Source organism: Camponotus vicinus, unplaced genomic scaffold (assembly GCF_025532165.1).
Source record: "Camponotus vicinus isolate PSW18456_S1 unplaced genomic scaffold, iyCamVici1.0 SCAF_8, whole genome shotgun sequence".
Lineage (NCBI taxonomy): Eukaryota > Metazoa > Arthropoda > Insecta > Hymenoptera > Formicidae > Camponotus > Camponotus vicinus.
The window spans coordinates 2,105,654-2,132,500 of record NW_028141980.1 but is presented as its reverse complement, the minus strand read 5'-3'; the positions used below and the strand labels follow the sequence as shown (position 1 = coordinate 2,132,500).

The 26,847-nt window shown below is 38.0% G+C and overlaps 2 protein-coding genes across 2 annotated transcripts; one reads left to right on the top strand and one right to left on the bottom strand.

The window, feature by feature from the left end:
- Nucleotides 1-3,925: 3,925 nt before the first annotated feature.
- Nucleotides 3,926-7,032, bottom strand: LOC145975774 (uncharacterized). The gene is made up of 3 exons (XM_083106471.1): nt 4,384-7,032; nt 4,199-4,320; nt 3,926-4,116 (listed from the first exon to the last, which is right to left on the bottom strand). Exons 1-3 carry the CDS (start codon nt 4,873-4,875, stop codon nt 4,080-4,082), a joined length of 651 nt encoding a protein of 216 aa, XP_082962597.1. The 5' UTR covers nt 4,876-7,032; the 3' UTR covers nt 3,926-4,079.
- Nucleotides 5,871-8,544, top strand: LOC145975773 (uncharacterized). The gene has a single exon (XM_083106470.1). The coding sequence runs from the start codon at nt 6,585-6,587 to the stop codon at nt 7,665-7,667; it is 1,083 nt and encodes a 360-aa protein (XP_082962596.1). The 5' UTR covers nt 5,871-6,584; the 3' UTR covers nt 7,668-8,544.
- The last annotated feature ends 18,303 nt before the right edge of the window (nt 8,545-26,847 follow it).

Genomic DNA, 26,847 nt, shown 5'->3' with positions numbered 1-26,847 from the left:
TGTATTCGACCCGTCATACGTTAACTACTTTCTTTAATAATTCAAAGACTAAGCTTCGGACGAAATTTTGCCAAAGTAAAAATCGTCTTAGAATTCGGTCAAGATTATGTTTTTGCAAAAACATAAAGTTATTTAGAATCACCCTGTATATATATAATGTATATATAATTATACATGTAGGGAATATTTCTGCGTAACTATATTTGTGTCTACGCAGGCAAATGTAATAAATGTCTATGTAACTATAATTATGGTTGCGCAGTCAAATATGTAAATTTCTACACACACACACACATACACACATATGTATATATATGTATATAATTATATACTATAGAACTATAGAGTCATAGATATACATACTTATATATAATTATGTACATAGATAATCTTTTTCTGCGTAACCATAACTTGTATGAATAGATTACTTGTATTGAATAAGGTTTAGATGTTGCTTTAAAGGAAAAGAGTAACATCATATTTGTAAAACTATATTTTAAGTTTTGGGAGGATGGACTATATATGTTGTTGCTGTCTTAAAATAATATTTGTTATGATTTTATGATACGCTACAAACTTATATCAAACTTTTATATATATAGTAATTATATTATTATTATTTACTTATTACATACATCTATTTAAGTTATTTCGAATTTTTAACTTCTTTTTTTCTCTTATAGACCTAGTAATGGCTAAATTTCAATTTTGTTTAAGATAAGAATCTAAACAATGACAGAATTGCAATACGTTTTATCGTTCAATTTAATCTGAACTTCTAAAACTTTCTTTGATTCTTCATACGTGAATTTTATTTTATAATAAAGAATTCTTCATACGTGAATTTTATTTTATAATAAAGAATAATGCAATAATAATGAAATCTATAATAGTAAATATGTATATTGCAATGTTTATTAAATTTTAATGTTATTAGACAGCAATTGTTTCATTGCGAAAAATCAGATGTTTTACGTACATTAGTATGTCGATATGAAAATGGTGTGCGTAATCTAAGTACAAATTCAATACGACAATATTTAGGAGAATATTTTTCAAATCCAGTAAAACAAAATACATCTGATTTTCTTATGGCTCTTTGCGAAAAATATGATTGCATAAAAAGTCTCATGAGAAATCAAATAGTTTCTACAAGACGGTGTAAAACCTGTGATAATACAAAAACTATTGTTGATAATAATATTATTATTTCTATTCCTATTAATAATTTGGAGAAAAAAAAATATGATCTTAATGATTTGTTAAATGTTACTTTTTCACATTGGTTTCAATTGCATAACGAATCGTGTGAATATTGTGCTGAAAAAAATAATATGTTATTAAAAAGAGAAATAATATTGACAAAAGAGATAATCGTGATTCATTTAATATCTTTTCCATCACAAAATGATAAATCAATGAAAGCGACACATGATTTTAATTTATGTGCTATTCCAACGACTAAGATATTAATAGATGGACAAACGTACAAAGTGACAAATGCCATATTTTTTCAAAATCCTGATATTGATGAAGGCCATTATATAAGTATGTGCAGAGAAGGAACATCTAATATTTGGATCGAAGCTAATGATGCTCAAGTTAAGAAAAAACAGTGGCCTAGAGGTGGTAAAAATGTTTGTTTACTTTTTCTACGAAGAATGTCTAATAAGTAATATATAAATATATCCAATATTATAAAATTAATAATTTAAATATCTGTAGTAGGCAAGAAAGACCGTCACATTTTGAAAAAGTATAACGGGGGGTTTATTTAAAAATGTATAATAAATACGTACAATAAAAAAATAATATCCATAAAAAATTTATAAAATATGTAATGTTTAATACATAAAAAGTGATATTCTTAAAAAATATCTTTTAAAGAAAAGTTAAACTTAAATATCTGTAAAAAACGATCATATAATATTTAAATATCTATAGTAAGCAAGCGAGACCGTCACATTTTGTTATAGTATGACGGGGGTCGTGGTGGGTTTATTTAAAAATGTTTAATAAATATTATGAAAAATAATAATTATGAGAAATTAAATTTAAAATACATAATTTTTTATACAAAAAGAAGTGATATCCTTAAAAAAATACCTTTTAAAAAAAGGTAAAGAAAAAGCGTCGAGTTCATCTAAAAACCGTCTCACAAAAAATAGCTATCACAAAAAGTAGCTACCTTTATGTAAAAAATTAACTCTGAAAAATTTTCACAAAAAATAGTTATTTTTATAAAAAATACTGATATTAATTATAAAAAATTGCGTCAAGTTGGGGTGCAATTTCACTTTAAGTTTGTTAGTGTTATAAAATTTTATACATATGTGCTTTTATATAATCCGCTGCTGACAAATAGGTAGAAGTTCCGTTTAAAATCTATTACATTTTTGTCATAAAGAAGAATATTTTTGTTAGAGTTGAATCAATTTTTTAAAATAAAAGATTACGTCAAATGATTTTTCAATTTTCTAGAAAATTAAAATAAGATTAAAAAAACTTATTTAAAAATTAAAAATTCAAAAAAATGAAAGATTACGTCAATAATTTTTCAATCTTCTACAAAAATAAAATAATTTAATAATAATAAAATTAAAATAATTAAAAGAACAAATTTTTTTAAAAATTAAAAATGAAAAAAAATATAAATTAAAAAAATTTTAAATAAAAAAACTCGGCACGCTACCAATTTGGTTGGCAATAATAATAAATGATAAATGAACAATTACAAGTAGTAAGTCTAGGCCGGTTCTAACCCAGGGGCTCCGAGGGGGGGTGAGGGGCGAGGGGGAACCGGCGGGGGGGGGGTGACGTCACGGGGGGGGGGGTGATGACGTCACGCGGGGGGGGGGTGACGTCACGCGGGATGACGTCGCGGGGGGGGGGGGTGATGACGTCACGCGGGGGGGGTGACGTCACGCGGGGGGGGGGTGACGTCACGCGGGGGATGATGACGTCACGTGCGGGGGATGATGACAACGTCACATGCGGGGGATGATGACGTCACGTGCGGGGGATGATGACGTCACGTGCGGGGGATGATGACGTCACGCGCGGGTAGGGGAGGTCCGCGGCGCGACCGGTGGACGAGGGGGTCCGCGCGGGGAAGGGTGGATCCGCGGCGCGAGCGATGGACGAGGGGGTCCGCGCGGGTAGGGGGGATCCGCGGCGCGACCGATGGACGAGGGGGTCCGCGCGGGTAGGGGGATCCGCGGCGCGAGCGATGGACGAGGGGGTCCGCGCGGGTAGGGGGGATCCGCGGCGCGACCGATGGACGAGGAGGTCCGCGAGGAGAAGGGGGATCCGCGGCGCGACCGATGGACGAGGGGGTCCGCGCGGGTAGGGGGGATCCGCGGAAAGAAGACGGTGCACTGGTTTGAAAAGGATAGCGTAAAGTGTGTGAAGAGGACAGTGCGACAAGGATGGCATCAACGTGTGACAAGGACGACATCAACATACGACAAGGATGACGTCAACGTGGAACAAGGACGACGCATTGTAAGATGCTGCATAGGTGGGAGAAGGACGACGCAAAGGTAAGTGAGTGATAGCGACGAGCTTGTGAATGAGAGAGAACGATAATAGCGCGAAGAGAACGCATACGAAAGAGAACTATAATATCGCGAGAACAACGTATGCGAGAGAGAACGATAATAGCTAAGATAACGCGTGCGAGCGAGAACGAAGATATCGCGAGACTTACAACTAACGCGAGACTTATTGTTAGAACGATAGCGCGTACGAAAGAGAGAGAGAGAGAACGATAAATTCTTACAACTAGCGCAAGAGAGACGCAAAGGATGGGAACGCAAGGAGAGGCGCGTAAATAAATACATTTCTTTTTTTTAAATTAAAATATAAAATTTATTTAAATGTGTGCGTGTATTATACAATTTTGTGTGTGTGTGTGTGTGTGTGTGTGTGTGTGTGTGTGTGTGTGCGCTTAATATATAATAATATAATAATATAAAATATAAAATTTAAATATATAATAAAAATATATAATATAAAATAATAAGAATAATATATTTGGGGGAGTGCGCCGGGCTAAGGAGGAGGCCGCTCCTAGAATGCTAAGGGGTCGATGTGTCGGGCTGAGTGGAGCCGCTCCTGGAACAGAAAAAGACATTTGAATAGTTTTTAATAATTTATTTTAGAACTTTTGATATATTATAAATTGAAAGTTACTTACAATACTTTCCATGGCATTTTCCATTCACCGTTATACAATACACACAATTTATATTTTGATGCAGGTTTGGATTCACATATCTGTTTATCCTCTCGTCGACCATTCATATCATCGCGTAAACTCTAAAATCAAACATATTAATTTTATGTTTTAAATTTATTACACATCGACAAAAAATATTTTACCTTCAACGTTTCCAATTTCCGCCGTAGTATATTCTCATGATCATCTTCTTTCAATTTTTCAAAATCTTCTATTAATTCGAGATTTTCACGCAGTTTGTTTCCAATACAATTTACTTTAGAATGATTAGGTTCTATATTGAAACATTTACATCCATGATATTTTGCAAAATCTCGCGCACATATTTCTCGAGCTAGAAGAAATGTCCTCAAAGAATTTGTGCGAGGTTTTTCCAAGCCGAGCTCTTGATGTCTTATAAACTGAACGATTGAAGTTTCTAGATTCTTCTTTGAAAGTTGTTCCCGCTCGTATTGAAGTAATTCTTCATCATCACTAGTCCGAAAACGGAAATCAGGTTTCCCATCGGATGATCCCTCCTCCATTTCTCTCTCCTCTCTCTCTCTCTCCATCTCATCCATTTCTCTCTCTCTTTCCATCCAATAATCATCATCATCCGTATCGTCATCGATGATAATAACATCGTCTTCAGCCATTGCACTAACGTAACACAAGACTAACGAAACACAGAACAACGAAAGAAATAATATTCTAATGTCGCAGACTCCTCTTCATTATATATCTTTTAATATCTTTTGTCTCATTCCAACTAGGACATCACGTCTCATCTACCTCAGCATTTCTCTACATCTTTAGCGGAGCGTGTTGAGAAAAGTATAACTATTCTTATTCGTATGGAAGGAAAGAATTAAAATCATAGATGAAATAAAAATAATTATTTATTGCAAGCATCGTAAAAAATATCATTTACAGCACATGTTAGTAATTCACAATCGATTAATGATTCGCTGTTAAAGACATCACTATCGCGTATCGTTTTTACAGCATCGCATACAGTAGTAATATTGTTACGTTGTAAAACAGTTTCAAATTGTTTAAATTTTTCATTCACGAGATACGTATTCTCGCATAACCAATTATGCATATGATCGATACAATTTTCAAAATTAAATAAATGTAATAATGTTTGTGGTTTCATATACAAAGAATTTTCGCATAATGCGAGTTTTACAATTTTCGATTGATACATTTCAAGCATTAGATCTCCAATCCTTAATGGGAGAGCAGTCGATTGTAGAAATTGTTCAACGTCTGCTTGCTTCTGCATCAACAAATTCCACGTTGAGAAAGGCAACACTATTTGATTGCCTCGATTATCGCCGAGAATCAGTTCCACGTACGACACAGCTCCAACGCTTATTCCAATGTCCAAATACTTGTACGACGTTGGGGTTAAAGCATATCTTCTTCCAAGTATGTGAGTCGCACGACTAGGTTGAATGCTATAAAAATATAAATAATTAGATCAATATTTAAAAAAATTAATAAATAAAATTTTTAAACGATTGAAACTTACGTGTCGCATTTTTGCTTCTTACACGGTGGAGTTTCACCGTTTCGAATCGGAACGTAAAAATTCATGTCGATTTCTTCAGTGAACCTTTCACACGCGCGATTGATGCAATACTGATCGTATTAGAATTAATATCAATTCAAATAGTATCGCAAATTGCAATGTAGAGGGGATTATTGCTAACACGACATTTTAATTTCCTCTAAAATTTTGTCGCGCCGATGTACGGCTGCGATGACATCATCATCCCCAGAACAAAGATTTAGCTGAATTCGCTAAAATCGAGCGCTGATGTACGGCTGCTCCTGATGCAATCACGTCAGATTTTTCAAATGTACGTGACAAAACGCGAAATTTTCAAGGTTAAGATGCACATCGGAACAAAGATTTAGCTGAATGCGCTAAAATCGAGCGCCGATGTACGGCTACTCCTGATGCAAACACGTCAGATTTTTCAAATGTACGTGACAAAACGCGAAATTATCAAGGTTAAATTACACATCAGAACAAAGATTAACCGTCAAGGTTAAAACGCACATCACCCCTAGACAAAGATTTAGCTGAATGTGCTAAAATCAAGCGCCGATTTACGACTGCTCCCGATGCAACCACGTTAGATTTTTCAAATGTACGTGACAAAACGCGAAATTATCAAGGTTAAATTGCAGACGCTACTCCAGGGAATTTTTAAGATGAAATCATTCTAGAATGTTCGATGATATGCACGAGACAGTATATAAATCATGATCAAGAGGCACACCCCACCAGTATTTTTGTTAAAGTACATCCGGAACTATCATTGGGAAGCGCATTTCGCAAGTCTGATACAATATGGAGGAACAAAGTTTGCGAGAGCAATCCACTTTGGTGAATTCATTGGAAGATTACATTGTGTGGGAGCAACGATGTGATACGTATATCGAGTCGTTGGAAGAGCAAAGTTGCATCAAGCGACCGCGATTATCGATCGGATATCGACAATCGCTGATTGCTCGGATCGCGCGCCTCGAAGGGTTGAAAAATTCGGTACGTGGACGTTTCGTACACACGGGTGCCGGATGTAGCACGCGTCAAAATGGACTTGCGTGGCGCGAGATTGATACGGCGTTCGAGAGTCGTATATTGACTGGTGCAGTGATAAATTATAATCACATCGAACCGCGCCAGTTTCTCGATGATGCCAAAGACATTGTGTTGGAACATGTGAAGGATGTTATGAAAAAACATTATAATGTGAAAGTGAACACAATATTTAACGGTGAATTTGTGGCTGGGGATAAACGCGCCAACAAAAGTATCAATACGCGAAACTATGAACTCTTTCGCACATCCGATTTACACGAGTGGTACGAACGGCGCGTTATCGAACCCACCCTAGCGTCTCTGGAAGAGTTTCAGGAACGCGACAGCGGGTGGGCTTTGTCGCGAATATTAAATTTAACTGTAAATATAAATAAGTATAATCCTATGCGTGCGGGATGTCACATTAAGTTACCGCGGGAGATTATGTTGAAAAGAGCGGTGATTAATGTACAATCAAAGGACAATGCATGTTTCGCGTGGGCAGTGGTCGCCGCACTATACCCCGCCGAAAGAAAGGCGGAACGGGAATCATCGTACCCACATTACACGACAGTGCTGAATCTCCGGGACATTGAGTTTCCAGTGACTGTGAACCAAATAAAAAATTTTGAACTTGCCAATGACATTTCTATAAATGTGTACAGCATCGAAGACAAGAACAGCATTGTCCCGATGCGTCTTTCGCAGCAGAAGCAGGACAAGCATATCAACTTGCTGTACATTGAAGACGACAACAGCGTCGGACATTTCACTTGGATTAAGAATTTATCCCGGCTCGTGAGCTCACAATTGAGCAAAAAGGAGCACAAGAAATATATCTGCGACCGGTAAGTTTAATTTATATTATTTGAATAATTATAAGTTATGTAGCAAATTGTATATAAATCTTTAAAAAATTTTTCTTTTACAGATGCTTACATTACTTTGATTCGGACGCCAAGTTGCAGTTGCATACGGTCGACTGTGGAAAGATGAACGATTGCGCTGTCCGATTGCCGAGCGATAAGGACAAGTGGCTCGAGTTCAATAACTTTAATCGGAAGGAGCGGCTTCCATTTGTGGTCTACGCCGACCTGGAATGCGTTCTGGCCAAGATGGATGAAGAGAAAAACGCATATCAACATCACCAAGTATTTAGTATAGCTTACTATGTACATTGTTCGTATGATGAATCTTTATCGGCATATCATTCGCGTCGTAGCGCCGATTGTATAGCTTGGTTCGCCGAAGACCTCAAAAATTTAGCGTTACGTGTAAAAAATATTTTAAAAACAAATGTCCCCATGGTAAATTTGACGTCCGAAGAGTGGGAAAAATTCCATAGCGCCACTCAATGTCATATATGCGAAAAACCGTTCGTGGAAGACGATACACGCGTTCGCGATCATTGCCATCTAACCGGGCGATACAGAGGTCCAGCACACTCAAATTGCAATTTAAATTATAAAGAATCTTTTTGTATTCCCATAGTTTTTCATAATTTATCAGGTTATGATTCACACTTTATTATCGAGGAAATAGCCACATCGTTCGAAGGGAAAATCGAGTTACTTCCGATAACAAAAGAGAAATATATTTCATTCACAAAAGATGTTTGTATGGATGAAGAATCAAAAAATCATGTAAAATTACGTTTCATCGATTCATTCAAATTTCTCGCATCGAGTCTCGACAAATTGGCATCGTTTTTGGATAAAGACAAACTCAAAATTTTAAAATCAGAATATCAAAATTTATCAACAGAAAATTTCAATTTGTTAACGCGGAAAGGTGTATTTCCGTATGAATACATCGACTCGGTAGATAGGTTGCAAGATACGTGTTTACCACCGCGCGAATCATTTTACAGTTCCTTGACCGGTGACACTGTATCCGAGAGCGATTACGCGCACGCCGAGAACATCTGGACGCGATTCTCCATTCGGACGCTAGGCGAATATAGCGATTTATATCTTAAAATTGATGTCTTGTTATTAGCCGACATTTTCGAAAACTTTCGAGATAAATGTATCGAAAGTTACGGACTCGACCCCGCGTATTACTATACTCTCCCCGGATACACGTGGGACGCCATGTTGAAGCATACGAAAATTACGTTCGAGTTGCTTACTGACATCGACATGGTTATGTTCATCGAACGTGGTATACGCGGTGGTCTGAGTCAATGTTCGGGTAGATATGCTCGCGCTAATAACAAGTACATGGAGTCGTACGATCCATCGAAACCAGCATCATACTTGATGTACTTTGATGTAAATAATTTGTACGGATGGGCAATGTGTCAACCGTTACCTTACGCCGATTTTCGATGGGTCGACGACGTGACCAATTTTGACGTATCATCCATCGCGCTAGATTCGCCTACAGGCTATGTCCTCGAAGTGGACCTCGAGTACCCGCAACATCTTCACGATGCACACACTGACCTACCGTTTTGCCCGACACGCGACAAACCACCTGGCAAGCGGGAATTCAAACTGCTTGCAATGCTATACGATAAGAAACGTTACGTGATACACTACTGCAACCTGCAGCAGTGTACGCGTCACGGTCTTCGCGTTACAAAAATACATCGAATTTTACAGTTTTCACAATCTCCGTGGCTTCGAAATTACATAGAATTAAATACACATTTTAGAACATTGGCTAAAAATGATTTCGAAAAAAATTTATATAAATTAATGAACAATGCAGTGTTTGGTAAAACGATGGAAAATGTGCGCAATCGTGTCGATGTTAAATTATTAACAAAGTGGGATGGTCGGTACGGTGCAGAGGTAATGATTGCGAAACCAAATTTCCACAGCAGAAGCGTTTTTTCAGAAAACTTAATCGCTGTGGAATTGCGTAAACTCGAGGTGAAATTCTACAAACCGATTTACGTGGGTATGTGCATACTCGACATATCCAAGACATGTTTGTACGAGTTTCATCACGAGTATATGACGCCAATGTATCGCGACAAATGCCAGGTAATGTACACCGATACGGATAGTCTCATATATCACATTGAGTGTGCGGATGTGTATGAGAATATGAAGCGCGATATCATCAGATTCGACACGAGCGATTATGCAGTGGATAATGCGTACGGTATACCGCTTGTAAATAAAAAGGTACCGGGCCTGATGAAGGACGAAAACAACGGTACCATAATGACCGAATTCGTTGGGCTCAGAGCAAAGATGTACGCGTTACGAGTGAATGGAAAAAAGGATACGAAGAAAGTTAAAGGTGTCAAGAGTAACGTTGTTGCGAGAACGATAACGTTTGACGATTACACGCGGTGTTTGAAAGAAGAAATTGAAATGACGCGTCAGCAGTCGTGTATACGATCTAAACTGCACCAAGTATACACGATCTGCGAGACGAAAATTGCTCTGAGTCCGTACGACGATAAGCGGTATATCGTACCCGAAACCACCGATACGTTACCGTGGGGACATTATAGAATACCATTGTAAATAAATGTATATTTTATTTATTATTAATTGTATATTTTGTACATAACCATGTATATATTCTTATATTTAATACATTTTATGTATTTTTATATTATTAAATATTTATATATTAAATTATTTATATAGTTTATATGTATATTATTTTAATAAATATTTATAATACACTATTTTTATGTATCCAAGAGTTGTATGATTTATTCATTCCCAACCATTTCACGTATACATCATCACCCTTTTCCCGCAAAATTTTTTCCACGAGATATACGTCGGGATTAGCGACGCGTTGTAATTCGTATTCGTAGAATCCTCCAGCGACGGGATCTCCACGCGAATCTTCGAGTATGAATGTCGTGGGATTAGTTTTCTGCACCTCGACAATCTTAAAAACTTCGGTCGTCCAATTAGGTGTGAAACCTTTTTCAAAGATGGTCTTGTATTTGCTCACGCGTACAGAATCGCCTACTTTAAATTTTGTCGGAGCCGCAATTTTTACGTTGCTATACACCGTATTTAAAAGTTTTTCAGCGATCGCTGGAGTGACATCGGCAGGTCTCATACCGATAGTGCGATGTTTTCGCGTATTGTACTCTGCAACAAGTCGAGATAGCTTGTCGATCCATTTGTAATTTCCGTTGAGCGTAAACATTTTCCACATATTGTTTTTCAAAGTACGGTTGAATCGTTCCGCGACCGAGGCTTTCATAATGGAATACGTCGAGTAATGATTAATGTTGTGTTTCTTCATGAGTTTCTGCACACTCGCGTTGTAAAATTCTTTTCCTCTGTCGGTTTGAAAATTTTTCGGACACCTTTTATCGTCTCCAATAATCTTTGCGATCGTTTCGGACATTTCGTTTCCGCTCTTACTCTTGAGCGGTACGGCCCACGCATACTTGCTCAACACATCGATAACTGTGAGTATGTATTTATGACCCTTGTTGAGTCGAGAATACGAACGCATGTCAACCACGTCCGCCTGCCACAGATCGTCGTATCCGCGTACAATGACGCGTCTTCGTGGAAAATTTCTTCTCGCCGGAGCATGTAGTTCCTCGACAAGTTGTCGCTTTTCGGAGGTGTTTATCTTCTTTCGCACGTTTGATCGAGGCATAATTAATATTGCGATATTAGTATCTCTCGTTTACTATGTCGAGTCAGATGTTGCATATCTCAGCACATTCTTTATCTCGTCCATCATTATTCGTAGCGCCTGCACGTGTGTTTCAAGCGTGATAATTTTTTGTTCAATTTCTCCCTGTCGATCTCTCAAAAGTTTATCCACGTATCGTTTGTTGACGGCGTCAGTATCAGTTTCCGGTTGCGCTACACGTTGAATCTTGCGCGACCTTGCGTCAAAGCCGGTAGTAGTCTGGCAGAGAGCGTTATCGCGAACGTAATTTCTCAATAATCCATTCCATTGATAGTACAAATTATTCGACGTTCCGAGCGATAATCCAAATTTATTAATCGACATTTCAGTACCGAGAACTTTGACCGAATGACATGTATCGTTGACGCATAGTTTAATTTATAATAATGCCAGCCTCGCGAAGTTCTTCGATAATTGACAAGATTTCATTGTCGTGAGCATTGTTGCCGGCTCGACGCGAGGCGTCCAGCAATCGCAAACGATTTACCAATTCGTTGGGATCGTTCCAATGCACGTAATCGATCATGTTGTCGCTTAGCGTCATGGTGTGCGGCGCGTCTATACCTCTTCCCACCTTTCTATCGGGGAATAATGGTGCAATTATATATTTGTACTTGTATCCTTTGTTACTTTTAATAGGATTATTAACTTTGTTGTCACGTTTATGCGCATTTGTTGCTTTTAATATACTTTGATATTTATACAAATCGTCTTGAGTGTATTTTTTATGATTGGGAAATTTTCTAAAAATCAAATCGTAGATACCTTCGGATCCCGTATATTTTATTCCATCGATAATTATATTATCTTCCATGTCCACATCGAAACGTTTATCACCGAGCATCATTCCTTCGCTGGTAAATTTAACACCGTAGACGTAATCCATACTCTTATTTTTATCAACACTCATGATAGCTCCTATATATTTTTGCGCTAGTGGACCAAAATGATCTCGGAACGTTTTCTGACCTTCGGACGTTTCTAATTCATGTCGGACCGATGTTACAAACGAATCGGGCGTGGTCTCATAAATTTCTTCGACGGACGGGGATGGCATTGTTTGACGCGGTTGTACTTTTATCGGAGTAGAAACAGTAGCCATATTAGAAAATTGTTTCCTTCGTTTTGATCGATTCGGTGTCGAATATATCGGCGAATCGTTTATCGGCATATTTATCCGTGCTCGCTTTATTCCTTGCTTCGACTCTTTTATTTTTTCCTCGTGCTTCTCTCCAAACGTTAAACTCAATGGTTCAATTTTCGGCGCATCAGATTCCACAGTATTTTCGATAAGCTGTTTTAAAGGTTCGGTAATTGGCTTAAATTGTCTTTCCAATGCAACGTCTTCCTCCATTTTACCAGTTTTCAAAGCGCGATATTTTTTGCGAATTGATTCGCTCATTTTTGCAATCTCTATCGCAATCTTTTCATGATCGCCGTTCATGATGCTCGATCGATGTGTCGATGACGACTGATCGCTTTACGGTATCGCGAAATCGTTAAATCCTCTTCTATATCGTCCATTGATCAACATGCTGTCTTTATCAATGACTACGAAGCCATATTTGCGTTGCCAACATTTCTGACACAATGCGCGGAAATCATCGTAAGACATGTCGGTATTTACATGATCGTTGTACACATGTTTCAAATTTGTACCATCTTGTTTAAATAAAATCAAAAGATTCGCATTATCGCGTATAAGATGCTTAGGTATCTTGGCGTACGTTTGACAAAGATAGAAACAGTCGACGCTCGAGTGTCGACCCATTGCAAAGTATTCTCTTATCGTATCTTGCTTGTCACATGCCACGTCATCAAAGATAAAGATGGAATTCGGAAGCGCCTCGCTCGGTGGAATGACATCGCTGTTATTAGAGAATGTAAAATAACCAATTTCGTCTATAGGTGCTAGTAAATTTTCCAAATATCTATATTTCGGTTGTTGAAGCGATTTCGAGTATACGTACATGTTCTCGAAACGTACACCATATGGACTTTCTATCAAACTAATCAACACGTTTGTCTTACCGCAGTTTGAAGGGCCGCAAACGATACCGCGTATAGTAGTCGGTAGCATGTTTCCATGCTTGCGTACTTTTTTCTCCGATATTAGTCTATCATCGAAATTTGATACTTTGATTATCCGCGCTTGTCGCACGAACCGCATGTTTTCTCTTTCGAATCAATTTTGCAAATGATCACGAGGGGGAGACCTATTTATAGAGGTGTCTCAACTCGAAACCGTTCAGTATCAAAATGTTTCTCCTTCTGTCGGATGAAAGAGACATTTTCCGGCTTACCGCTGAACAACTGCAGTATATCCCAAAGATTGTTTTACTACAAAATTTTGGTGATTACGTGGAACGATTGTGGGACAAGCTTCCAGAATATATAAAAGCTGATTCGGAGGTTCGACAATATCGTTCGTGCATGCGACATTACAATCAGCCGTGGCAGCGAACGCACATCGACGGTCCGCCACCGTTAATAAAAGATTGCTACGAATGTCAGCGAGAATCGTAAGAGGTAGCGGTCTCTTAAATCGTGCGATAAACGCGCTTCCCATCGAATTACATATTCCCGGTTATCAGTTTTGCGGCCCGGGAACACGATTAGAGAAACGATTGGCTAGAGGCGATCGAGGCGTCAATCCATTGGACGCCGCTTGTCGCGAGCACGACATTGCTTACTCGCGAAGCAACGACCTCGGTCAACGACACGTCGCGGATCGCATACTAGCTGCAAGAGCGCGAGAACGCATTACCGCGAGGGATTCGACTCTTGGCGAAAGAGCAGCCGCTACGACTGTTTGGGCGGCAATGAAGGCAAAGACAAAACTCGGCATGGGGATGAAAAAGCCATCGACGACAAAGAGGAGGAAAAAACGAATACTTCCAGTAGCGAAACGTGGTGGTATTTTACCACTTTTACCGTTGTTGGGAGTTGTCGGTTCTTTGGCCGGCGGTGCGGCGGGAATCGCAAAGGCGGTAAACGATAGCAAGGCGGCGCAACGTCAGCTGGAAGAGTTGCAGCGTCACAATCGCGCTATGGAAGGTCGCGGACTTTATCTCGCTCCGTACAAGCGTGGACAGGGATTCTCAACAAAGTCTAAGAGAAAAAAAAAAAACGTCGAAAAAACATTAAAAATGCCTACGGGTGCGACAACTAACGTGCAATTGGAACAATTGGTGAAACGTATGCACATACCGTTCTTTAGAGGTGTTTTCATGCGCAATAATTTACCAATAAGCGGTGTACGACGAAACGAGAGCGGTATCGTCAATTTGGATGACGTTGATGGTCCCGGTACTCATTGGGTAGCATACGCAAAGAGGGGAGATCGTGTCGTATATTTCGACAGTTTTGGAAACCTTCGACCACCTAAGGAACTTGTGCGATATTTCGGACGAGTGAAAATTGAATACAATTATGCATCTTATCAAAGTTACAATCAGAGCATCTGTGGACAGTTGTGTTTAAAATTTCTTCAAACAGTCGACGATCAATTTAAAGCCTGACAATCCATCGTCACGACTCAGTATTCGTTCGACATGTCACTGACACTTACGTTGACTGGCAGAAGCAGCGTTCTCGCTGTAAGCTATTTTCCCGCTATAGATTTGACTGATGCCGATTACGAGCTTGGATTAACGGATTTTGAAACTTATCATATGATACCAAACGTAAATTTTTCGAATAATAAATTTTACTTTGGCAACGACGACAAAGAAATTACGATTCCCGAAGGATCGTACGAATTGCACGCTATAAATGACTATCTCAAACGTGCAATTTTGCAAGATGAACACCTTTCCAGAGATGTTGAAAACGATTATGATGAGGAATATCCAATAGCGCTTCGCGCCAATCATAGCACGCTAAAGAGCGAAATCAAATGTGCCTACAGAATAAACTTTACCAAACCCGACAATGTAGGATCCTTGCTTGGATTCTCATCGAATCGTATATTGCAACCTCGCGAGTGGTACGAATCGGACGAACCGGTTAATATTATAAACGTAAATATTATTCGTATAGAATGTAACGTGACTACTGGTGCGTACAGCAATGGCATGCGCGTACACACAATACATGAATTTTCACCGAGCGTACCACCAGGATATAAGATATCGGAAACGCCAGCACAGATCATTTACCTGCCGATCATCGTACGGAGCATTACGGATTTAACGATACGTATTGTGGATCAAAGAGGTCGATTGCTCGATTTTCGAGGAGAGGAAATTACCGTAAGATTGCATATACGGCGGCGACAAACATAGTATGCTCGTGCTGAACGAAACGGAGCACGCGAGAGACAATACTTTTACGAGGGACAATACTATTGCGGTATCGGGTGACAATAATAAGATAGCCATTAAGAAGAAGTTGAGCGCGTTGAATCGTGAATTTTTAAAATCATTGGGATTCATCGTACGAAAAGAATGATTGATATTTTGAATATCGGAGGTGAGCCAGTCTTTGACGATCGCATCGTCAAGATTGAGACTCATACATACAATCCGTACGCCAATACGACGCTTGGATACAGCGACGAGATACGAATACCTATACAACATCAGGATTTGTACACGTTACCGTGTGAAAGCTTTCTTTACATCGAGGGAAGGTTTAATGTGCGTAAAGCGAATGATGAAATGAAGGTTGTATTGGGAAACAATTGTGTCGCATTCATGTTTGATGAGCTTCGATACGAACTCGACGGAGTAGAGATTGATCACAACAGAAATGTTGGAATAACTTCGACGCTCAAAAATTATGTCTCTCTAACGCATCAGAAAAGTATAAACTTGAAGAACGCTGCGTGGGATTTGACGTACAATGGTGACAAAAATTATTTCAACTATTGCGTACCGCTCAACATGCTGCTGGGATTTTGTGAAGATTATAAACGCGTTGTGATTAACGCTCGTCATGAATTGATTTTGATACGTTCGCGCAACGATAATAATTGTCTATTCGGACACCCATCGTCGGAAGCAGAGATTGAATTACTCAAGATACAGTGGCGTATGCCTCATGTTATATTGAATGAGATTAATAAATTGTCGATGTTGCGAATGTTGGAAAGCGGACGATACTTGAACATGAGTTTCAGATCTTGGGATCTATACGAATTTCCTCTGCTGCATAGCACGACTAAGCATTCATGGACCGTGAAAGCTGCCTCCCAGCTAGAGAAACCACGATACGTGATCTTTGCACTGCAAACTGGTAAAAAGAATTCAGTGTCACAAGATGTTACATTGTTCGATGACTGCAAATTGGCCAACGTTAAACTCTATTTAAACTCGGAATTTTATCCCTACGATGATTTAAATTTAGATTTTGAAAAAAATAGATTCGCCGTTCTATTCAACATGTACTCTCGTTTTCGCAAATCTTATTATGGATGCGATAACAGCACCACGCTATTAACCATTTCAAAGTTTCTACATTGCGGTCCTCTCGCGGTCATTGATTGCTCGCGACAAAACGAGTCTGTCAAAACTGCTACCGTGGACGTGAGAATAGAGTTTGAATGCAGGGAAAATATATCAGCGAATACTACCGCCTATTGTCTCATCTTGCACGATCGGGTTGTCGAATATAATCCATTGACCAATGTAGTCCGCAAAATTACATAAGTCAGCAAATATCCCCTCCATTGCATATGAAAAAATATAAAAGATTGAGATGTTTGACGATCGACATCAGTCTGCGATCGGATCTTGTCATCATGGCTGTGCCAACGTTTGTGGATCTACAAGGATTTATCGTTGACAAAAATTTTGTCGTGAAGGAAGCTGCTGTTCTGAGAAAGGGATCCATACTTTCTCATTACATTTTTACATGTCCCGAACCATGGCACATGCTCACAAAATCTGAGAGATGTCAGGTTTTATGGTTGATGAAAAATCATCATGGATTATCATGGAATGATGGACACGTTTCATATTGGAAATCGAAACGTTTAATTACGACGGCGGTGATGGGTGCAACGGGGGAGGATGATGATGCGTCATCTCTCGTGTACGTTAAAGGGCATGAAAAACGGCAATGGCTAGCCGATATACTGGACAATGATGTGAGAAACGATGTGATTATCGAAACTTTGGATGCAGATTATGAGGATGTAGCTTCTTTAAATAAGTTAGATGTTAAGAATACTGTACGTTGTGAAAATCATGTAAAAAATTGTGCCTTAGAAAATGTATTTAAGATTTATAATTGGTGGTTGAAACATCATGATAATGATTCGTCGAATCCATATTTATAATAAATTGATGATGCAATATATTTTTATCGTCTTTCTTATTCTCTCCTTTCTTTCCTCATCTCTATCTATGTACGTGTGCAGTATCGTGTTTCCGTACGCGACACAGCTGCCACAGATATTGTATTTCGATACTATATTGTGGTATATGATAAAATATTTAAATATTTGATAATTGAATATAGTTTTGCGTTCGATAGTCGTTGATTTCCTTTCAACAGTTGTTCATTTCCGTTCGACAACCGTTCATTTCCGTTTGATTCCGTTCGACGGGCGTTCGTTTCCGTTCGATTACCGTTCGTTTCCGTTCGACGGGCGTTCATTTCCGTTCGACGAGCGTTCGTTTCCGTTCGATTACCGTTCAATTACCGTTCGACGGGCGTTCATTTCCGTTCGATGACCGTTCAATTACCGTTCGACAACCGTTCAACGAGCGTTCGTTTCCGTTCGATTACCGTTCGACGGTCGTTCATTTCCGTTCGACGAGCGTTCGATGACCGTTCAATTACCGTTCAACGAGCGTTCGTTTCCGTTCGATTACCGTTCGACGGTCGTTCATTTCCGTTCGACGAGCGTTCGTTTGCGTTCGACAGTCGTTCGTTTCCGTTCGATGACCGTTCGATAGCCGTTCAATTGCTGTTCGACGAGCGTTCGTTTGCGTTCGACAGTCGTTCGTTTTCGTTCGATGACCGTTCGATAGCCGTTCAACGGTCGTTCATTTCCGTTCGATGACCGTTCGTTTGCGTTCGACAGTCGTTCGTTTCCGTTCGATGACCGTTCAATTACCGTTCAACGAGCGTTCGTTTCCGTTCGATTACCGTTCGACGGTCGTTCATTTCCGTTCGACGAGCGTTCGTTTGCGTTCGACAGTCGTTCGTTTCCGTTCGATGACCGTTCGATAGCCGTTCAATTGCTGTTCGACGAGCGTTCGTTTGCGTTCGACAGTCGTTCGTTTTCGTTCGATGACCGTTCGATAGCCGTTCAACGGTCGTTCATTTCCGTTCGATGACTGTTCGTTTGCGTTCGATAGTCGCTTATTTCCGTTCGATGACCGTTCGAGCAGGGTTGACACATTATATTATAATGTTATATTATATCATGCATACTTTTGTCTTACGAGGCGTTTTTGGTAAAGCGATAATGATACGTCCTTATTCTAAAGTTTCATACCGAGACGTTTGTCTCCTCACAAAGTCGCGATATGATAATATTAATATTATATTATATTATATACCACGCTGAGTTGCATGGGACCGTACTTTTGTCTTACGACGCGTTTTTGATATGGTGATAATGTCGCATCTCTACTATAAAACCTCGTGCCGGGACCTCGTTGCCTCGTCAGAAAGAGTTTAGAAGTTCTGAATCGTGTACGTGTAAAAGTTAAAAAAAAAAAAAAAAAAAAATAATGGATCGCGTAAATATATACCCTGTATGGAAAAAAACATTATTCGATATATTATGTGTTGTGTTCTTAAAGCTGATGTTCCTATGGAATGTAAGTATTGAATGTATTATGATTATTTTATAAAAATTGTAAAAATTGTGTATTTTTAAATAAATATTTTTGATATAGTTTCAGGATGAAGTCCGGATACCGGGCTTCATCAATATTGAAAGGAGGCAATGGGTGAGGACGGTGCGTCGGGCTAGGAGAAGCCACTTTTTATATATGTGGGGCGACACCCCGGAGAGTCGCCAGGTCGAAGATATTTTCGACCTGCGGCGGCTCTTCGGGGAAGAGCCCCATGAAGAAATAGAGGAATGGGTCATAGAAGAAGAGGAGCAGGAGGAGGAAGAGGAAAGAGAAGAGGATGAGGAAGAGGAAAGAGAAGAGGAGGAAGAGGAGGATGGGGAAAGAGAAGAGGAGGAAGAGGAGGATGGGGAAAGAGAAGGGGAGAATGAGGAGCAGGAAGAAGAGGAACAGGAAGAAGAGGAACATGAGGAGAATGAGGAAAAACAAGAGGAATGGATTGACAGATGTAAGTGTTTTTTATAAATCTTATCGTAATATATTTCTATTAACGCTGCATCTATTTCTGTTCCAGAAGCGGCCTCCCCTTAGCCCGGCGCATCGCCCCCTCCCCCTTATATATATATATATATATATATATATATATATATATATATTTTTTTTTATTTTATATTATATATTTTTATTATATATTTAAATTTTATATTTTATATTTTATATTATATTATTATATTATTATATATTAAGCGCACACACACACACACACACACACACACACACACACACACACACACACACACACACAAAATTGTATAATACACGCACACATTTAAATAAATTTTATATTTTAATTTAAAAAAAAGAAATGTATTTATTTACGCGCCTCTCCTTGCGTTCCCATCCTTTGCGTCTCTCTTGCGCTAGTTGTAAGAATTTATCGTTCTCTCTCTCTCTCTTTCGTACGCGCTATCGTTCTAACAATAAGTCTCGCGTTAGTTGTAAGTCTCGCGATATCTTCGTTCTCGCTCGCACGCGTTATCTTAGCTATTATCGTTCTCTCTCGCATACGTTGTTCTCGCGATATTATAGTTCTCTTTCGTATGCGTTCTCTTCGCGCTATTATCGTTCTCTCTCATTCACAAGCTCGTCGCTATCACTCACTTACCTTTGCGTCGTCCTTCTCCCACCTATGCAGCATCTTACAATGCGTCGTCCTTGTTCCACGTTGACGTCATCCTTGTCGTATGTTGATGTCGTCCTTGTCACACGTTGATGCCATCCTTGTCGCACTGTCCTCTTCACACACTTTACGCTATCCTTTTCAAACCAGTGCACCGTCTTCTTTCCGCGGATCCCCCCTACCCGCGCGGACCCCCTCGTCCATCGGTCGCGCCGCGGATCCCCCTTCTCCTCGCGGACCTCCTCGTCCATCGGTCGCGCCGCGGATCCCCCCTACCCGCGCGGACCCCCTCGTCCATCGCTCGCGCCGCGGATCCCCCTACCCGCGCGGACCCCCTCGTCCATCGGTCGCGCCGCGGATCCCCCCTACCCGCGCGGACCCCCTCGTCCATCGCTCGCGCCGCGGATCCACCCTTCCCCGCGCGGACCCCCTCGTCCACCGGTCGCGCCGCGGACCTCCCCTACCCGCGCGTGACGTCATCATCCCCCGCACGTGACGTCATCATCCCCCGCATGTGACGTTGTCATCATCCCCCGCACGTGACGTCATCATCCCCCGCGTGACGTCACCCCCCCCCCCGCGTGACGTCACCCCCCCCGCGTGACGTCATCACCCCCCCCCCGCGACGTCATCCCGCGTGACGTCACCCCCCCCCCGCGTGACGTCATCACCCCCCCCGTGACGTCACCCCCCCCCCCGCCGGTTCCCCCTCGCCCCTCACCCCCCCTCGGAGCCCCTGGGTTAGAACCGGCCTAGACTTACTACTATTACATATTAACATTATTTCAATAATTACTAGGTAGCGCCGAGTTTTTTTATTTAAAATTTTTTTAATTTATATTTTTTTTCATTTTTAATTTTTAAAAAAATTTGTTCTTTTAATTATTTTAATTTTATTATTATTAAATTATTTTATTTTTGTAGAAGATTGAAAAATTATTGACGTAATCTTTCATTTTTTTGAATTTTTAATTTTTAAATAAGTTTTTTTAATCTTATTTTAATTTTCTAGAAAATTGAAAAATCATTTGACGTAATCTTTTATTTTAAAAAATTGATTCAACTCTAACAAAAATATTCTTCTTTATGACAAAAATGTAATAGATTTTAAACGGAACTTCTACCTATTTGTCAGCAGCGGATTATATAAAAGCACATATGTATAAAATTTTATAACACTAACAAACTTAAAGTGAAATTGCACCCCAACTTGACGCAATTTTTTATAATTAATATCAGTATTTTTTATAAAAATAACTATTTTTTGTGAAAATTTTTCAGAGTTAATTTTTTACATAAAGGTAGCTACTTTTTGTGATAGCTATTTTTTGTGAGACGGTTTTTAGATGAACTCGACGCTTTTTCTTTACCTTTTTTTAAAAGGTATTTTTTTAAGGATATCACTTCTTTTTGTATAAAAAATTATGTATTTTAAATTTAATTTCTCATAATTATTATTTTTCATAATATTTATTAAACATTTTTAAATAAACCCACCACGACCCCCGTCATACTATAACAAAATGTGACGGTCTCGCTTGCTTACTATAGATATTTAAATATTATATGATCGTTTTTTACAGATATTTAAGTTTAACTTTTCTTTAAAAGATATTTTTTAAGAATATCACTTTTTATGTATTAAACATTACATATTTTATAAATTTTTTATGGATATTATTTTTTTATTGTACGTATTTATTATACATTTTTAAATAAACCCCCCGTTATACTTTTTCAAAATGTGACGGTCTTTCTTGCCTACTACAGATATTTAAATTATTAATTTTATAATATTGGATATATTTATATATTACTTATTAGACATTCTTCGTAGAAAAAGTAAACAAACATTTTTACCACCTCTAGGCCACTGTTTTTTCTTAACTTGAGCATCATTAGCTTCGATCCAAATATTAGATGTTCCTTCTCTGCACATACTTATATAATGGCCTTCATCAATATCAGGATTTTGAAAAAATATGGCATTTGTCACTTTGTACGTTTGTCCATCTATTAATATCTTAGTCGTTGGAATAGCACATAAATTAAAATCATGTGTCGCTTTCATTGATTTATCATTTTGTGATGGAAAAGATATTAAATGAATCACGATTATCTCTTTTGTCAATATTATTTCTCTTTTTAATAACATATTATTTTTTTCAGCACAATATTCACACGATTCGTTATGCAATTGAAACCAATGTGAAAAAGTAACATTTAACAAATCATTAAGATCATATTTTTTTTTCTCCAAATTATTAATAGGAATAGAAATAATAATATTATTATCAACAATAGTTTTTGTATTATCACAGGTTTTACACCGTCTTGTAGAAACTATTTGATTTCTCATGAGACTTTTTATGCAATCATATTTTTCGCAAAGAGCCATAAGAAAATCAGATGCATTTTGTTTTACTGGATTTGAAAAATATTCTCCTAAATATTGTCGTATTGAATTTGTACTTAGATTACGCACACCATTTTCATATCGACATACTAATGTACGTAAAACATCTGATTTTTCGCAATGAAACAATTGCTGTCTAATAACATTAAAATTTAATAAACATTGCAATATACATATTTACTATTATAGATTTCATTATTATTGCATTATTCTTTATTATAAAATAAAATTCACGTATGAAGAATTCTTTATTATAAAATAAAATTCACGTATGAAGAATCAAAGAAAGTTTTAGAAGTTCAGATTAAATTGAACGATAAAACGTATTGCAATTCTGTCATTGTTTAGATTCTTATCTTAAACAAAATTGAAATTTAGCCATTACTAGGTCTATAAGAGAAAAAAAGAAGTTAAAAATTCGAAATAACTTAAATAGATGTATGTAATAAGTAAATAATAATAATATAATTACTATATATATAAAAGTTTGATATAAGTTTGTAGCGTATCATAAAATCATAACAAATATTATTTTAAGACAGCAACAACATATATAGTCCATCCTCCCAAAACTTAAAATATAGTTTTACAAATATGATGTTACTCTTTTCCTTTAAAGCAACATCTAAACCTTATTCAATACAAGTAATCTATTCATACAAGTTATGGTTACGCAGAAAAAGATTATCTATGTACATAATTATATATAAGTATGTATATCTATGACTCTATAGTTCTATAGTATATAATTATATACATATATATACATATGTGTGTATGTGTGTGTGCGTGTAGAAATTTACATATTTGACTGCGCAACCATAATTATAGTTACATAGATATTTATTACATTTGCCTGCGTAGACACAAATATAGTTACGCAGAAATATTCGCTACTACATGTATAATGATAATTATATATACTTATGTGTGTGTGTGTGTGTGTGTGTGTGTTTGTAGAAATTTATATATTTGACTGCGCAACCATAATTATAGTTACATAGATATTTATTACATTTGCCTGCGTAGACACAAATATAGTTACGCCGAAATATTCCCTACATGTATAATGATAATATATGTGTGTGTGTGTGTGTGTGTGATGTGTGTGTGTATGTGTGTAGAAATTTACATATTTGACTGCGCAACCATAATTATAGTTACATAGACATTTATTACATTTGCCTGCGTAGACACAAATATAGTTACGCAGAAATATTCCCTACATGTATAATTATATATACATTATATATATACAGGGTGATTCTAAATAACTTTATGTTTTTGCAAAAACATAATCTTGACCGAATTCTAAGACGATTTTTACTTTGGCAAAATTTCGTCCGAAGCTTAGTCTTTGAATTATTAAAGAAAGTAGTTAACGTATGACGGGTCGAATACAAGAGGCAGGCAAGGGTGGCGCGATTCACCGTCAGACGCGGGTGCTTACGCGGGGCGCCTGCTGCGATCAGCTGGTCGCTATACACATACAGACACACATGCGAACACATACATTCTCTCTCTGTCTGTCTGTCTGTCTCTCTCTCTCTCTCTCATTCGCTCACTCACCTGTAATTTTTTTTTTTTTTTTTTTTTACGAGAGGGGAAAATGCATTTTATGCATACCCACCGGTCGATCCAGTGAGTTATGTGGGACTCGAATACCAAGTCGAATTACCAACTCGGTACTCCCTACCCACTAAAAACCCCTCTCTTTTCACGAATTTCCTTTGACACACTGTCCCTCTAACTTCCCGAGATCTGTTTTCACATAACGTCAAAAAATAGTTATTATTACCTTGTTCGATGACTTTTGATGTATTGCTGTAATTGCTTGAAGGAGAAATGAATTTTCCGATAGATCGTACGTTCTCAAATTTAACGTAGATATCACGTTGCAAAAGACAAGAAATCCACACTAAATTATTAACTGAAAGTTTTTCTCCTTTCATGAACTGTATTCTTTTATAAACTTTAACGTAATCACATTTATTTACTCACTCGATGAGACGAGAAATTTACTAATGACTCTCACTAATCACTATTAATCACTGTCGAATAATAACTGTTGGCGATTAAAAATCACTCGATGAAAGAAACACGCGCGGACACGTTACTACACGACGCGACGACGCGACAATGCGACGATAATTACTCGGCGACTGCAAGCAGTTTTTTGTCATGGTAGGTTGCGGTAGGTTAAGGTACTACTGGCGCAATCGAACGCGATCATGTGTTCGATTGAAGAATGCGGTAAACATAATAAACATTTAACATATTAATATTATTTTTATCATGAATGTGTGTGATATCCATACATCGTATGATATCTATTTAAAAATTAATTAGATTAAATAAGTGTTTTTAAAATATTTATTACTTTTACTATTATCATATAAAATATTAATATTAAATATTTATTTAAGATAATAGTCAAAGTAATAAATATTTTAAAAACACTTATTTAATCTGATTAATTTTTAAGTAGATATCATACGATGTATGGATATCACACACATGATAATAATAATATTAATATGTTAAATGTTTATTATGTTTACCGCATTCTTCAATCGAACACATAATCGCGTTCGATAGCGCCAGTAGTACCTTAACCTACCGCAACCTACCATGACAAAAAACTACTTGCAGTCGCTGAGTAATTATCGTCGCATTATCGCGTCGTCGCGTCGTGTAGTAACGTGTCCGCGCGTGTTTCTTTCATCGAGTGATTTTTAATCGCCAACAGTTATTATTCGACAGTGATTAATAGTGATTAGTGAGAGTCATTAGTAAATTTCTCGTCTCATCGAGTGAGTAAATAAATGTGATTACGTTAAAGTTTATAAAAGAATACAGTTCATGAAAGGAGAAAAACTTTCAGTTAATAATTTAGTGTGGATTTCTTGTCTTTTGCAACGTGATATCTACGTTAAATTTGAGAACGTACGATCTATTGGAAAATTCATTTCTCCTTCAAGCAATTACAGCAATACATCAAAAGTCATCGAACAAGGTAATAATAACTATTTTTTGACGTTATGTGAAAACAGATCTCGGGAAGTCAGAGGGACAGTGTGTCAAAGGAAATTCGTGAAAAGAGAGGGGTTTTTAGTGGGTAGGGAGTACCGAGTTGGTAATTCGACTTGGTACTCGAGTCCCACATAACTCACTGGATCGACCGGTATGCATAAAATGCATTTTCCCCTCTCTCGTAAAAAAAAAATACAGGTGAGTGAGCGAATGAGAGAGAGAGAGAGCGAGAGAGAGAGAGAAAGAGAGAGAGAGAGAGAGAGACAGACAGACAGACAGACAGACAGACAGACAGACAGACAGACAGACTGACAGACAGACAGAGAGAGAATGTATGTGTTCGCATGTGTGTCTGTATGTGTATAGCGACCAGCTGATCGCAGCAGGCGCCCCGCGTAAGCACCCGCGTCTGACGGTGAATCGCGCCACCCTTGCCTGCCTCTTGTATTCGACCCGTCATACGTTAACTGCTTCCTTTAATAATTCAAAAACTAAGCTTCGGATGAAATTTTGCCAAAGGAAAAATCGTCTTAGAATTCGGTCAAGATTATGTTTTTGCAAAAGCATAAAGTTATTTAGAATCACCATGTATGTATGTAATTGTTAATATAGCTTAAGATTTACTAAATAAAGAGTCTATTTTGATTACAACGTGTAGTTCTGCGAGCCTGAGCCTCCCCTTATCCCGAATCCTGACACCGATGAGCCGATCCGCGGCGTCGGGAAAGGTGCCCCGTTACATAATAATAATATAGTAATAATATATTAATAATATATAGGTGATGCGCCGGGCTTTGTAAGGGGGAGGCCACTCCTGAAACAGAAAAACACATACATTTCACTAGTTTTTTAAATTATTTAATAATTTATTTTAAGATACTTTTAATATATTACAAATTGAAAGATACAATGTTATCCATGGCTCATCTTTATATTGAGCAATACGCTCATTTGTAATTTTACGCAGGTTTGGATTGGCATATCTTTTTATTCTATCGTCGACCATTCATATAC